This window comes from Folsomia candida, unplaced genomic scaffold (genome assembly GCF_002217175.1).
Source record: "Folsomia candida strain VU population unplaced genomic scaffold, ASM221717v1 Fcan01_Sc005, whole genome shotgun sequence".
Lineage (NCBI taxonomy): Eukaryota > Metazoa > Arthropoda > Collembola > Entomobryomorpha > Isotomidae > Folsomia > Folsomia candida.
The window spans coordinates 7434045-7448979 of NW_019091197.1; the positions used below are offsets into that span (position 1 = coordinate 7434045).

Sequence of the window (14935 nt, forward strand, 5' to 3'; positions counted from 1 at the left end):
GCAATCCGACGGATATCCAATCGGATCGGATAATGATCCATACATTTTTAAAAGACAATCAAATCCGTTAATGATGCATTTTTTAAATGAATAAGTAACTTATTTAGCTAAGTACTGTAGTAATTAATTACAAAAGCACATAATTATTATTAGCTAGGTAATTAATAACAATTGTTTTTGTAATTAATTACTTCATTAACTGTATGGAACAATACTCAAGGCAAAATTAATCAGTATTTTAACTGATAATGCGCTCTAAGTACTTTAAGGTAAAGGTGACCGTGTAGACGACGCCATGTCGACAAACTGAATTATGTCATGTGAGGTGTCTATCGAAAGGCATAGTCGTGTACGTTCAAAGTACGCGGGAGTTATGTCGACACGGGGCGAAATGAGACGTGGGGGGGGTAATGTGAGACAATTGGGGAAATTTACGGGAAAGTATTGAAAGACGATGTGGGTGTGCCACAAGGACATTTACGTGTGTTTTCACCCCTTTGCGACATTTCGTTTGCAACGGTTTATTTGTTTACCAGTTGGAGCAAAGTTAAACTCTGGAAGTATAACGGGTTGGACCTGAGAGATAAAGTTGAACGGGGGAGAGACCTTCATCAGGGCGATGTCGTTTTCGTATCGGAATGGCGTTCCATACTCCGGGTGAGTTATGATCATTACGGCCTGACGGGTCTGCTCGGTCCCTTCCACGACGTTGATGTTGTGGTCACCAATAGTCAAACTGTAGTCTGCAAGACTCCGTTAAGTATTTTTTTAAATAAGTAGATATTTGTTAATCTTACCAGATGGCGCCGCGGTTGTGCAATCAGCAACCGTCACAACCCACTCCTCATTGATGAGGGAGGCTTAAGAAAATTAATTTGTTTCAAATTAGCTCGAATTCTCATTTTGCCCCATATATTTGCACATGCAAGTATGTACCTCCACACCAGTGACCGCCACGTCGCATGTCGACCATGAAGGGGAAATCGTTCGGGATGGCTTCCACTCCGCCCACAATATTGCCAAGGTTAAGACCGGGGAAGCCGAGGGGTTGGGTTTCCTTCTTGGGCATGGCTAGAAAGGGGAAAGTTGGGTAATTAACATTTTTGGAAACTTAAGATTAAAAAAATTACAGATTTTCAATTCAGAATTTCCTAAGCTTACCCTATGCCATGGCGACGAGGGCGAGAACAATGGCAGCCTTCATTTTGCAGCTTGTAGTTCAGTTCACTCAGGGAATGAAATGCTCGATTAAATTAGTCCAGTTTTATAGCGGGCCCCCGATTTGGGGCAGCCTGATCTCACTATTTAGGTTATGTAAGTTCTCTCTTGGGAAAACCTTAGAATTGTTTGTGATAAGTCGAGATGATTTATCGGATCCAGGCGACATGACTACGACTTTTCACATTACATTTTCATTACATACATTTCCCACCGCTTCAGCACGTCAGGAATGAGTACGTATATTTTTAACGCAGTGTAGTATGAGAAGTTTTGTAACAAACTGATATCGCAATTCATCACTGGGGTGAAAATAATCAGGAATAATCTCGACAATTCATGATTAATATATTTTTTGTTGCGTTAATTTCCAGCCGTGCCTGAATTTCCGTGACTTATATAACTTATTTTTCGGGGATTTTTTATCTCATTTACAAAGATCGATTTCCCGTTACGATGCGTTGGCATACCATTCACTCCAGTGGAAAGTTTTTGCTATTTATCAGTGAAGGCCCTGCAAGGTTTTATGTTCAAAATTAACCCAAATTCTGTTATAATAGGGTTTCATACATATTGAGCGTTGATGGAAATTTGTCATCATTTCCGGGGGAAACATAATAGGCTACTTTTCACGAGTGCAATATTTTATGCAACCATTTTTTATTAGACATGCCTTACTACCGTATTTGAACTTCCTACCGTAATTACGCCAATGATATGGGCTAGTTTTTCTAAAATTTTCTTCTGGTATTACATTCCAGTTTTGTTTAAACTTTTGTTATTAATTCCTTCGTCTTCGGTGGGTTCGCATCTTGGCATATATTTTCCATAAATATGTAGAGACCAAATGTTCTCTAGGGTACTTAAATCTTGACAGTCACGCCATAATTTGGTTTAGTTTTAAACAGAAAACCTTGAAATACCTTAATTGATTAATACAAACTGCTTAGCTTTCCACAACAGTGAATGGTATGCCAACACGTCATATCGGGAAGCCCCTAAATTTATATTTGTAAATGAGATAAAAAATCTCAAATAAGTTACCTAAGTGGCAGTACCTAAGCATATTTATTACTCTACGCACTTTTTCAAGTCGACTGGAGTCTTTATATGTGAGAAAATAAAAACTTTCTCATGTTTCTTCCAACATCAATAATATTAGGCTAAAAAATTGCGTACTGATTTGGTGCTCACCACAGCTTAAATATTTTGACTTTTGAGATAAATAAATGCGACAATTGTAAAACTGTTTTGGAACAGGTCTTTCCAAACAATTCATCTCCTATGCCTACATATTTACACACTGCCCAAGTTCCCGAATACCTTGTATAATCTTTCAAACAATACCCTACTTTATGCAAAATTTACTTACTACAATACTTATCGACAAATTACGTTTTGGGCATCGAAATCCAGAATAACGCATGTATGAATATCCAGGCATTCTCATTAATAACTAAAGCGAGCGAGCAGACGATGGAGGTTTCATCATGAAAACCCGCATAGCATGGCGAAGCAAGCTCAACTCGAACCTTGAGAATTTTTAGCCTCGTGGTGACAAGGTTTAGAACAGCACCACGACCCGGAGATTGTACTCCGCAGAAAGCTTCTATCCCAGCGAATGCATTCTCCCTACGTGTACATAACTTTTGACCAGCAAAATCTTCATTGGGTCCCGAAATTAATCTTTGCAGTGTGTTGATTTATTAGTAGAGTAACTTTAACAAATCTTATAAATAAAATTAGGTTACAATGCACAGAAAAAATATAGTTGTTATGCTTTTTTATGTTTATTAGTCATACTTCCTGTACAAATATTTTATAAAATATAAGTATTTTCTAAATAACTCCTTATACACAAAATCCTAATTTTTTCTACATTTACTAACATTGAATTTACATTTAGTACAACATTTTCGAATTATTTCATGAACTTTCTTCATTTAACTCCCATCTCTATTCCTACAATTAATATTTGCAAGGTCAACTAGATTTCATAGTTTTTTTTAAAATTTATTCCAATAAACAATTTCCTAACTAACCATTCAAATGTGATGTATTTTACAAGTGAGCCAATAACTGAAGTACAGCGTCAACCACTAGCGGAACTAGGGTAGGCAGGGTAGGCATCGCATAGGGGCCGCATACCAAGACTGGTTAAGTTTGTGAATTTAGATACAGATTAATATATCCAACTATTAGCCAACTAAAAATTTAGATTACCTGAAACTATATTAGTGGGGAAAAATTGCACAAAAAAACACGAAAATTTTGAAATACAAAACAATTTGGACTATTTGGTTTTGCAAATATTCAATCCATATTTGCAAATACATAATTTATAAATACTGCTGGCACTGATTTTGTGTAATTTCCTACCGGACTTGTAGTAGTTTGTTTCAGGGTGGTAAAATATCCATTTGTGATGCTCGTGTATGCAAATATAAGTACTTTGGCCAGCAATGATGTAACACCAGCTTCCCAAGAGTGTACACACAAATGAAAATGGTCAATTTAAGTGTAATATATCAATACATACGGGGTGTTCCTTTAATTCTATCACATTTTTCACTGCAAAAAGAAAATGATTGTTTTTTAAAAGTATAAGTATAACCAAAGCCACGTTTTCCTTAGAATGGACCATAGGTTCTCCAAAACGCCCGGAATGCTGTCGCGCCACACCTCCTTGGTCGACACTGTTGAAACTTGGCCTTCGATTTGCCTCACAGTTAGTTTTCGGTGTAAGCTGGAGCCCCACCCAGCATGAAAGTTAATTTTCTCTTATTTAGAAATAATTCCTTGTTGTTTATGCTATCGAAGTATATGGGTGGTATTTCCTACATAAAATTCTTCGGATTGACATCCTGTGCTTCTGGTATACTATAAATGGTTGTCACGCCACACGCACAAACCAATGGCTACGATAACTTGCAATGCAAATTTTGTGACACGCTTCTGTGGTACATTCGATTTTTTTCGGTTTTATGCCTACAATTTTATCGGTTCAATTCTGGATATAGCTTAATTTGGAATTCACCAGTCCAGAAGATATGACGCCACAGTTTTTGACACTGTGTTTTTCATCAAAATGACCACTTTTTTGAAGTATTCCTCCAAATTTCAAACGATCATCAATGTTTTTTGGGATACTAGTGGTTCCTTGGTTAGTTTATAAGTTGTGTGACCCCAATTTGTAGATTTTACAAACTTGTGCACTGTTGTGAAGTCAATTTGCTTTGACTTAGTTTTGAAGCGTTTTGAGTCCTTCGGTTCCCTTGCACAAATACGTAGCGAACTTGATGCTTTCTCACAAATTCTGTGCTTAATCCTTTTTTATGGTACGTGATAACCTGCTGGGTTATCACATTATCCCGTCACCAAGTCACTTTTTATCTATGAAAAAAATTCTGTTCTTCCATTTCCAGCCTGTACTTCTATGGCACCTCAATCTTTAAATTTCTGTTTAGCCAACGCTTGTATTTGAACTCTAAGATGCTCATAATTGACCTTTGCCCTTGGTCCACTCATGGTAAAAATGTCACTTGAAAAAATTAACGGGATCAATAATAACACTTGACTTTATCTCAAGCGTGCGCTGAAAAATGAGTGTGAGCGGATTAAAGGAACACCCTTTACACTTATGTACCACTCTCAACACTTGGGAAACAGGTCGTGAAGATTTCCTGGGAAAGCACAGAAACGCCTGGGTTTTTACGCACCTTGCACAAAGGATGGGATGATTTTCATACCACTATAAATATGAGTCAAGGGAGGGGTCATAATATTTCCAGGTTGAAATAATTTTTGAACGCCCTATATTTGCAGACAAATGATCAGAACAGCTCCCGAAATTAAATACATATAAACAAGTTATCAAAATATGAAGTTTAAGTTGTGCTCATTAACCTGTTTGATACTACTGATTTTTATATACAATTTCTCTTGGGGCCGATGATGATTTCATAATTAAACTTGGTAGCAACATATTAAAATTTTCATGATTTCCCATAAAAGACGGAATTTATTTCCCCCAATTTCCAAGTTTTGAGTTTTTTCGCGAAAAACACGAAAAATCAACTTTCTAACATTGGTTGATATAGGGAAAGTTCTAAAATTTGTGAAGAAAAATATCGAACAAAAATCCACTTTTCACCATCGAGTTTGCACAAATTGCCAAAGAAATACTCTTATTTTTTTTAGAAATTTTGGTGTCAAGGTAATTTTTGCAGTGCACAAATGTGTGTACTTCGTCCTCAACGGAAAATCATCCTCTACACAAATGTGTGTAGTTCGTCCTTAAGAGGTTAAATAATATTTAATGGGCTCGTGTTTATTGAAATAGATAACTTGTATACCTATTTACATATGTATACAAGGTACACATTGCTCCGAGTTAGGTACGTGTCTGGACTACCTCAAAGATTCGATGTGGCATGTATTTGTGTTCATCTGCTCCATGAGAACAGGCGTAGACGACTTAATCAACTGTCAAAATCTGGTAGCTTCCACCTTAATTAAACTGGGTGGAGTAATTATACACTTAATGACAAAACAATGTTTGTATGGTTGCAACTTTCATGGCTTACATACATACCTAGATACATATTTGGTGTGGACGCGTGTGGCTACCGAGTTAAAACCAGTTTTTTGGATACCTGTAAACTTAAATAGACAAATATGGGAGTGAAATTGAGTAAATTATTCAGATATGATTTCATGCTAATAACAGAGATTAAGAAAAGTAGTAAGCATGTATGCAATTAAATTACATGTCTGAAGTAAATCATAGTCTGCAAATCGTTAAATATTTACATACTTTTGTCCACTTTTTTGGAATTGGAGTGAAATGTGTATAACAGCGAGGCTTGAAAATTTCCAGGTCAGTACTTGAATTGGTGCTGATTTATTTTGCAAGTCAGCCTTCTTAAACATGAAATATCTCGTGGTTATTGCGCTTCTTTTGGGAGCAGTGCGTGGTCAGGAAGATCGGGATAGGGGAGAGAGCAGTAAGAGTTTGAGAAGGTAGGGTTTCGTATTTTATCGGAATTATTAAGTATTCTTTATTACAGGTGGAACTATGCAAAACGATGATCCGTTTCGAGAATTTTCATCAACATTTGGCGGGGAGGGATCGTCCGGTGGGGGAAAAGCTTTTGGTGAGGAAGGATCGTTCGGCGGGGGGAGAACTTTTGGCGGGGCGGGATCGTTCGGCGGGCGGAGAGCTTTTGGCGGGGAGGGATCGTCCGGTGGGGGAAAAGCTTTTGGTGAGGAAGGATCGTTCGGCGGGGGGAGAACTTTTGGCGGGGACAGGCCTTTCGGCGGTGATGAATCCTTCAGTAGGGAGAAACCTTCTGGCAGGCAGAGATCTTTTGGGGGTGAAGGACAGAGAACTATTGGTGCTGGGACAGATTTTGGGGCCCCCAGACCTTTTGGGGATCAAGTACAGAGAGCTGTTGGGGGTGGGGGACTTTTTGGGGCCCTGACACCTTTTGCAGGTGAGGGAAACAGAATTATTGGGGGTGGGACAGGTTTTGGGAACCAGGGACCTCTTGGGAGTGAGGGACAAAGAGCTGTTGGGGGTTTGAGACCTTTTGGAGGCACAAAACCTTTCGGCGGGGTGAGACCCTTCGGAGATGAGATACCTCTCCATGGAGAGGGACAAAGAGCATTTGGGAGCGGGAGAGCTATTGAGGGTGAGAGACCTTTCGTGGTTGTGAGACCTTTAGTGGTTGAGAGACCTTTTGGTAGTGGGTTACCTTTAAGGAGTTTGAGACCTTTAAGGAGTTTGAGACCTTTTGGGAGCGTGACACCTTTTGGGGGCGGGACACCCTTTGGGGGTGTGAGACCTTTTGAAGGGCTGCTGCCTTTGATCAAGTAGGGAACTTATGTTTGGGTGGGAGGCGTTAGGCTACCGAAATCGGGGCGGATCCTCAACTGGGAGGAACGACTAGCACCATGTCAAGCTTTAAATTTTCTAATTATAGCGATTTACTGAATTTGATGTGCCGAATTTATTAATAAACATTTTTGTACAGATATATTTGAGCCCAGCCAAATAATTTGAAAAATAAAAATTTCTTGCAAAAACGGAAAGCGTTATTAGTTATTTATTAGTTTGATTGCTTGAACACTGGCATAACTTGTGTCGATGTCTGCAAATTTGCATGTCTCGTGTCAAGTTCTCATAGTAAATACTTCTGTATTCTGTTATTCATAGTTCTGAATATTCATAGTTCTTCATAGTAAATACTCAGAACGAATTTTTTACTCGAAATATCAGATTGTTTGGTTTCCTTTACTCATTTTCCTGAATTGCTTGAATTTCACTACAAAGTCTACCAAATGGGAGTGTTTCTCTAAATTAGTGGAGAAATCTCACTAAAATTTATTTTTCAAGTTTGATGCTAAATTTTTTCGGCATCGGATTTGGAGGCCGCCAGAAAAGGTACATTTCCCATATAACTAGGGAGACTTTCCAGGTGATAGTCCTGTCCAGGGTACCCACTATGTTCTTTAGAATCTAGGAGGACCTCAGATGAAGTATCCACTCTTATTTCACTGAAAATCGCATATTTGGCGCCATGGCGTGGACCATGAACCATTACCTTCCAAGTAATGGTTTTTAAAGATTTTTCGTAACGTATTTATGTGCATAAACAAGTGCGAAAATCAAATTTAAAGTAGAATGTTGGCTAATAATAGAAAGAGAAAATGAAGAACATTAGTAATAAAATAACTCACAGATAAAATAACCCGTTGTTTGAGTCCAGGTTACCATCAAGTTTTTTTAGAATCTACGGAGACCCAAGATGTAGGATCCATTAATATTTCATATTTTACAATAACTATCGACCTCAACATAAATATTTGTTGCATTTTCCCACAATACTTTTCTCAGCCTTTTTCCCCGTTTCGATGCGAGTCCCTTTATACGAAAGATAATGACCAACATATGTATGACAATATACCAAGAATTCTGAAAAGTATTTAACCTTTTCGTTATGTGTAAATTGAAGTAAGTAGGAAAATATTTCTTCATGTTTCAGAGTTCGAAAGCATCGAAATAATTCATATCTATATATATGAAGTAGGAAACTGTATGTATGTATGCAGTGCATTCATCACAAATATGTCCGTGTGTCGCCCAGCATTAATTTTGCCTTTCTAAATTATGCACCTTTCTATAAATAAATTAGGGTCAAAAAACCTTTACTGCGTTAAGGTAAAGGTAAATGCATTCGGAAATGAGTCTGCTGGAGGGATGAAGGACTACATTTCACTTTAAAACTGTAGTTTCTCGACTTTGCCCGTGATTACAAAATCAGTCCTCCAATGAGGGTTGAAGACCTGACATCCAATCGGACGACTGAACCCTCTACACTTAGCATACTCAAACTTTAAAGTACTTTATTTACAAGTAAATAACTCTTGTCGGTAATGCCCCGCGTGTTTTGGAATTTTATTTAACTTACTTAATTCCCGCCATATCTACTGACTTATAGTTGGTGACGCGTCGCGTAGAGATAAGTATGTATACATATTTACTAACAGAAATCGTATTTCTGAGATTTGTAATAAATAAATAAATAAGACTTTTCATAATCAAGTGAGAACTTAATAAATTTCGACCGCGAATTCAATCAATAAAATGGAATTAAATCAAATAAAAAAGTGGACGTGCACCCACTGCTCGAAAGCTTTTAAAACCAATGCTCATCTAAGAAGACATGTCTTCGTTCACGACCCAGTAGGACAAGTAAAATACGAGGTATGTTTTTTTTACTACTCCACTAATCAATTTGTAAAGTTCCTCCATTCAATTATGGCCAACTCATATTGTCCGGAATGGTAACTCGTCAAACTTACGGTTGAGAAATGAGTGGGAGGCAGTACTTTTTCCATAAAAGTTTCAAACGCGGGGTTATACACAGTTCGAAATAATAAATGTTTTTCCAAAATTTACAGATTTGTGGCAAAACCTTGAGAACTTTGTCCCTTCCAGGCCATCTCTCGTACGTGCATGGAAATCAAGAAAATTTGCCATGTGACATTTGTGGCAATGAGTTCCGTTCTCTCCCAAATTTGCGACAGCATTTAAAAACCGCTCATTGCGCGACTCCACGATTAAGAATTCCATGCAGATTTTCTCCTTGTGAGAAATCATTTCTGACAAAGGCAAGTCTACAGACGCACTTTAGAACGGAGCATGACGCAAATCCGGTTCGATTTGATTGTCCCATTTGTGGCGAGAAATTTAAACTTAAGGGCGGTTTAACTCAACACCTTGGCACTCATACGACGGAGAAATATTTCAAATGTGGGACATGTGGGAGGAGCTTCCTTACGATGCAGTTACTCAGACTGCACGAGGTATGTAACTGGAAAATTTTACGAACAAATGTGCTTAACTTGTTATTAAATATCCAAATGTAAAGTGGTATTTTTTGGGGGACAGTATTTCATAATTTCATAATAGCGCAATGTCAAGGGACCCTGCAGGAAAAGCATGGTCCATCCTGGATATTTTTTTAGTGTTATCTTTAGAATTTAGTAATCAACATTAGAAACAATATATTACAAATTTATTTATAAAAGTTTAGAAGAACTGGAAACCTTTTTTTTCGATTAGATAACCGAGAAAATGGAAAATTTTGTGGGAAAACATTAATCATAATTTCGAATCCATTAAATCTGTGCCTCCCAGTTTGCTCATATTCAGTTGTTTCATATAAACCCTGTAATTTTTTTTCGAAATTTTTACCGGGGTCAAACCCAAGATTACTGGTAGAAATTGGTGTCGTTAAAGAAGTTCAACAAAACCTTGGCAAATTATATATGCTGTTACCGAAACATTGTTGAAAAATTCAACAATTTAATACGCTCGATTCATTTTGCAGGTCAATGATCTACTGTTCTCCATCTATAAAATTCCCATACGAAATTTGATTAATTCGAGCAAGGTTCCATCTCGGATTTTAGTTTTTAAGCGGTTTATTGAGAGTTGAGACAATCCGTTTATACAAAATTTTAGACCTAAATTTAATGCACCACTTAATTAGCTGAACCTTTTTTTAACGCTACCTAACACTAGCTGAAATCTCCACTACGACGATTTTTTCTACCCACTTATTTAGTTAGTGGTGGCCACAAACGACTTATCTGATTCCCCGAATGAAAGGATTAAGCACAAAAACCATTATTTAAAGTAAATTATACAGAAATTCTTATGATAATGCATACAAGTTTATTTCTGATTTGCAATTAAAAATTTTACGTAACAATACCAGCCTTGTGAGCAACCCTTTCCCCTTGCGCTTTTGACCTAAAGGTACGGTTTTGGCTTCTGGCAGAAACCTTCTGCGCCAACTTAGCGCAACCTTCCTTGAATTACCTAATTGAATAGTCGTAGTATACGTTTACAAATGAAGCCACTAATCGATTTTGGATTTCACTTTTACATACAGCCTGTGCAACTTTCAAACTATTGAGAAATTGGAGGTTTCAGCTAGTGGATGGTAAGATCCAAATAGGTGGGAAGGTTCAGCTAAATAAGTGCGGGCCTAAATCTAAGCCAAAATTGTATAATTACTTAAATTGGTGTCTCACTTCGCCGAAGTGACTTCGGCCAAAACAACGTAACATTATAGACGTCTGAGATGCAACCTTGCATGAGTCCCTACTAAATATATTTTGTGTAGGGATTTAATCATCTTATAGTTGGATGTTAATAAAATTCCTCAAATTTGTTTTGTTAGGCGATACATTTGGACGATTCTTCCCGAACAAGATTTACTTGTCCAGAGTGTCCGCGGACCTTTTTATCCAACTCTGGCTTCCACTACCATACAAAATATTATCATTCGACCCTCAAACAATATTCATGTCCGTCATGCCAATTTAAAACTCAATACAAGAACAGCATGTCAACCCATTATAAGCAGATGCACGACCTAGTTTCTAGATTCTTTGAGTGCTATTTTTGTAGCAGAAAATTGAAATCTAGAGGAGGCCTAGATCGTCATATCAATATTCATACGACGGAACGAGAACAAGTGCCGTGCAGTTTTCCCGGATGCGGGAGTACATTTTCCAACAAGTATAGTCTTACCGGGCACTGGAAGATGCAGCATGACGAAAATCCAGTCCGTTATGGATGCACCTTGTGCAAAAAGGAATGCAAAAGTAGGGGAAATTTGAACAAACACATTGCCTCTCATACGAAGGAGAGAACCAACAAGTGTACCATATGTGGGTGGACTTTTTTAGATATTAGCGCTCTTGTGAGGCATAGGGTGAGCTAACTAACATGGTATACTATTAACATGGGTGGAGAGTGCAGGGTGCCCACTATGTTTTTTGGAATCTACCAGGACCCAAGATGAAGGATCCATTCATATTTCCGTGTAAAACTCATATTTGACGCCATGGCGTGGCGCCACATTCGCCAAATTTGAATGTTTTAAATTTTAAAACCGCCATAACTTTTTAAATCCTGGACAGATTTTCAAAATTTTTGGCTAAGATCATGACAAAGAGTCGAACTTTCGAATGTTATGAAATTTTTCAAAAAATTGATTGTTTTAATTTTTTGGATTTTTTTCGGCATGGGCAATTAAAGACAAAATCTTAAAAATTTCTCAAAAAATACATTTTTTAAATATTTTATTTATTTCTTGAAATTTTGACCTTTGTGATCATTTTAAGCCAAAATTTTTGAAAATCCCGCGGAAATTGTAAAAGTTATGGGGATTTGAAATTGGTCGAAAACGCTGATGTTGAAGTTTGGCGCCACGCTATGGCGCCAAATATGAGTTTTACACGGAAAAAGGAATGGATCCTTCATCTAGGGTCCTAGTAGATTCTAGAAAACATAGTGGGTACCCTGGACTCTCCACCCATGTTAATAGTATACCTGGTAAGAATCTTTGTACATACACTCTTAGCAAAATTATAATGAATCATTACTACTAGTAATTTACTAGTGATGGTAATCCGCGGATATCCGCTCCGACCGGATTATCCGGGCATTATCCGGCCATTTACTATAACATGGATCCGACGAATCGGATATCCGATGATCCGATCCGATAATCCGATCATCGGATCGGATAGGATCGGATCATGTTATAGTAAATGGACGGATCAAAAAATCCGTCGGATCGGATAGGACCGGATATTGCCGGATTGGATCTACCAACACTAATCATTACTGCACGGAGTGCATATATGTATACTGTAAAAAAAGTTGAGTAAAATTGCTGATGACACAACTATTGAGTAAAATTTAACCCGCCAAAGTTAAAATTTACTCAAGGTTGAGCAAAAATCATTCAAAGTTGGATAAATTTTAACTTTTGTTGAGTAAATTTTACTCAATAGTTGTGTCATCAGCAATTTTACTCAAAGTTGAGTAAATTTTACTCAAATTTTTTTAGAGTCATATATGACTCTACCGTGGATAGTAATATTTTTTACTGCACAGAATTGAATTGTTATAGCTTAAAATAAACTCTTTATAGTGGCCGTAATAAATCAACATACTTTAATATTGATTCATTACTGCCCCTATAATGAGTTTATTCTAAGCTATAACAATTTAATTCTGTGCAATAATAGAATATTACTATCCACGGTAGAGTCATATATGTGTGCACTCCGCGCAGTAATGATTCATTATAATTTTGCTAAGAATCTTTATACATATGTAACGCCCTAAATGATTTTAATGACTTTATACAAAATTTAATATTATTCCAGTGGACACACCAACAAGACTCGACAGGTCAACCAGTTTTCCCTTGCCAAGAATGCCCTCGGACTTATCTGGACAAAAGCAGTTTGACGTTTCACGTAAAAAATTATCACAGCTCTACACCAGCTAAACATTCTTGCAACTTTTGCAACTAAACAATTTTCAGATGCTCCAATCAGAATTTTCTGATTGGAGCATCTGAAAATTGTTTCTACACAAATATGTAATATTCGTAGGCTATACTTGACAATTGTTCTTCCCATTCATGTGACGATTTAGATGAGATTTGTGGTTGGTCGTATAGTTGCAAAAGTTGCAAGAATGTTTAGCTGGTGTAGAGCTGTGATAATTTTTTACGTGAAACGTCAAACTGCTTTCATCAGAATTTTCTGATTGGAAATTAATTTGAATTTTAATTCATATTATAAATAAATACAATGTAGCGATAAATATTTGGTGCTTTAGCAATTTAGCAGTGTCGGGTATTACCAAGAGAATGTAATAACAAAATGGGGCAAGTTGACGAATCAATTCCCGTTGTTTTTCCAGTAGACTTTTCAAATGTAGACTACACTAACAAAAATTTAAAATTGTTGCGTTATAAAAAGTATATAATCTAATAAATTTATATATTCGCATAGTTTCAAAATGTCGTTGACAATCAGATAATTATAATAAACTCTAAGTTGAACTGCTTAGGTGAAGCAATGGAGCACAACGAAAAGTCCAAAATAAAATTATCTAAATGACAATTAAGTTATTGCATCACCTTGTGGGTCTCACCAGGATAACGTTTTGGAATTTCTTCCTCTAAAAGTGGTTTTAAAACTTTGTCCACATAGTAGGTATGTCGCATTTATTTTGACATTGTGAGGTACTCTAAAACATGCACAAAATACTTTTCACGAATATATCTGTGTAACGTACTGTAAACAAATTGAGTAAAACTTTAGGTCATCACAACTATTGGATAAAATTTACCTGATGATTAATTGCAACATTGTAGAAAAGGACCAAGGTTCATGCCAAGGGTCGCCTTGCGGATAAAAGTCAGAATTTGCCATAATCTAGGCATTATTTTTTATCCAGGATTGCAAAAAAGCGAAGCATTGAAAGTCGACAAAACATTCAAGTTGTTTGTATCATGTAATGAATTTATGAACCCTTGCAAATGAAAAATATCTACCTGGAATTAAAATTCACTAGGAAATTATTGTTTTAAACCTTATATTACTTTTCGTTAAAATTATAAACCACATTGTTTACCACAAAAGATTCTTTACTTTAATTTTGACAAAATCCACGATCATGGGTTATTTAAATTAGTAATGTTACTAATTTAGACTTAATTCGAAATTTGACCTGAACACAAATTGTGTTACACAATGTAAAAGAAAACTGTAAACAATTCGCAATTTACGATATATGCGTAATACAAACAAAAACTAAATATGTAGGCCCGCATTAACAAAAATAATAATCCAGGAATTAATCACTAGAGCAATAACAATATACCTTAATATATACATAGGTTAACTAATCCCTAATCGAAAACACGTGGACTTTAATATCCGCCATATCAACCCATAACCGCCCTTCTACTTTAGCTTTTGATAGGTACTACCTATTAGGTAGTTATACAATTAGACAATAAGAAAAGGATTAATTATTTCAATCTCATAGCATCATCTCAAATTAATAACCCTCAGCAAAACCAATTATATACGCGCATTCTTAGAAATCCAGTATTAGAATAATACAAGGCAATCTTTACACTCTAAACAAAATTTTAATGAATCATTACTGCGCGGAGTGCATATATGACTCTACCGCGATAGTAATGATTTGGTATTAAAACAATACTATATGGTAAAAAAAGTAACACAAATTAGTGTTAAAATTATTACCAAAAAGTGTTATTTTATTACTAAATCTATACCAACATGGTGTAAATTTTTAATTCCG

General features: G+C 36.5%; 2 protein-coding genes across 2 annotated transcripts; one reads left to right on the forward strand and one right to left on the reverse strand.

The window, feature by feature from the left end:
* Positions 1–264: 264 nt before the first annotated feature.
* On the reverse strand, positions 265–1069 carry LOC110850477 (anionic trypsin-1). Its single transcript, XM_022097912.1, has 4 exons — positions 937–1069; positions 798–860; positions 534–743; positions 265–329 (listed from the first exon to the last, which is right to left on the reverse strand). The coding sequence occupies exons 1-4, from the start codon at positions 1067–1069 to the stop codon at positions 265–267; spliced, it is 471 nt and encodes a 156-aa protein (XP_021953604.1).
* A 7489-nt stretch (positions 1070–8558) lies between these two features.
* Positions 8559–13125, forward strand: LOC118435915 (zinc finger protein 658B-like). The gene is made up of 4 exons (XM_035852436.1): positions 8559–8986; positions 9184–9588; positions 10974–11510; positions 12976–13125. Exons 1-4 carry the CDS (start codon positions 8867–8869, stop codon positions 13123–13125), a joined length of 1212 nt encoding a protein of 403 aa, XP_035708329.1. The 5' UTR covers positions 8559–8866.
* The last annotated feature ends 1810 nt before the right edge of the window (positions 13126–14935 follow it).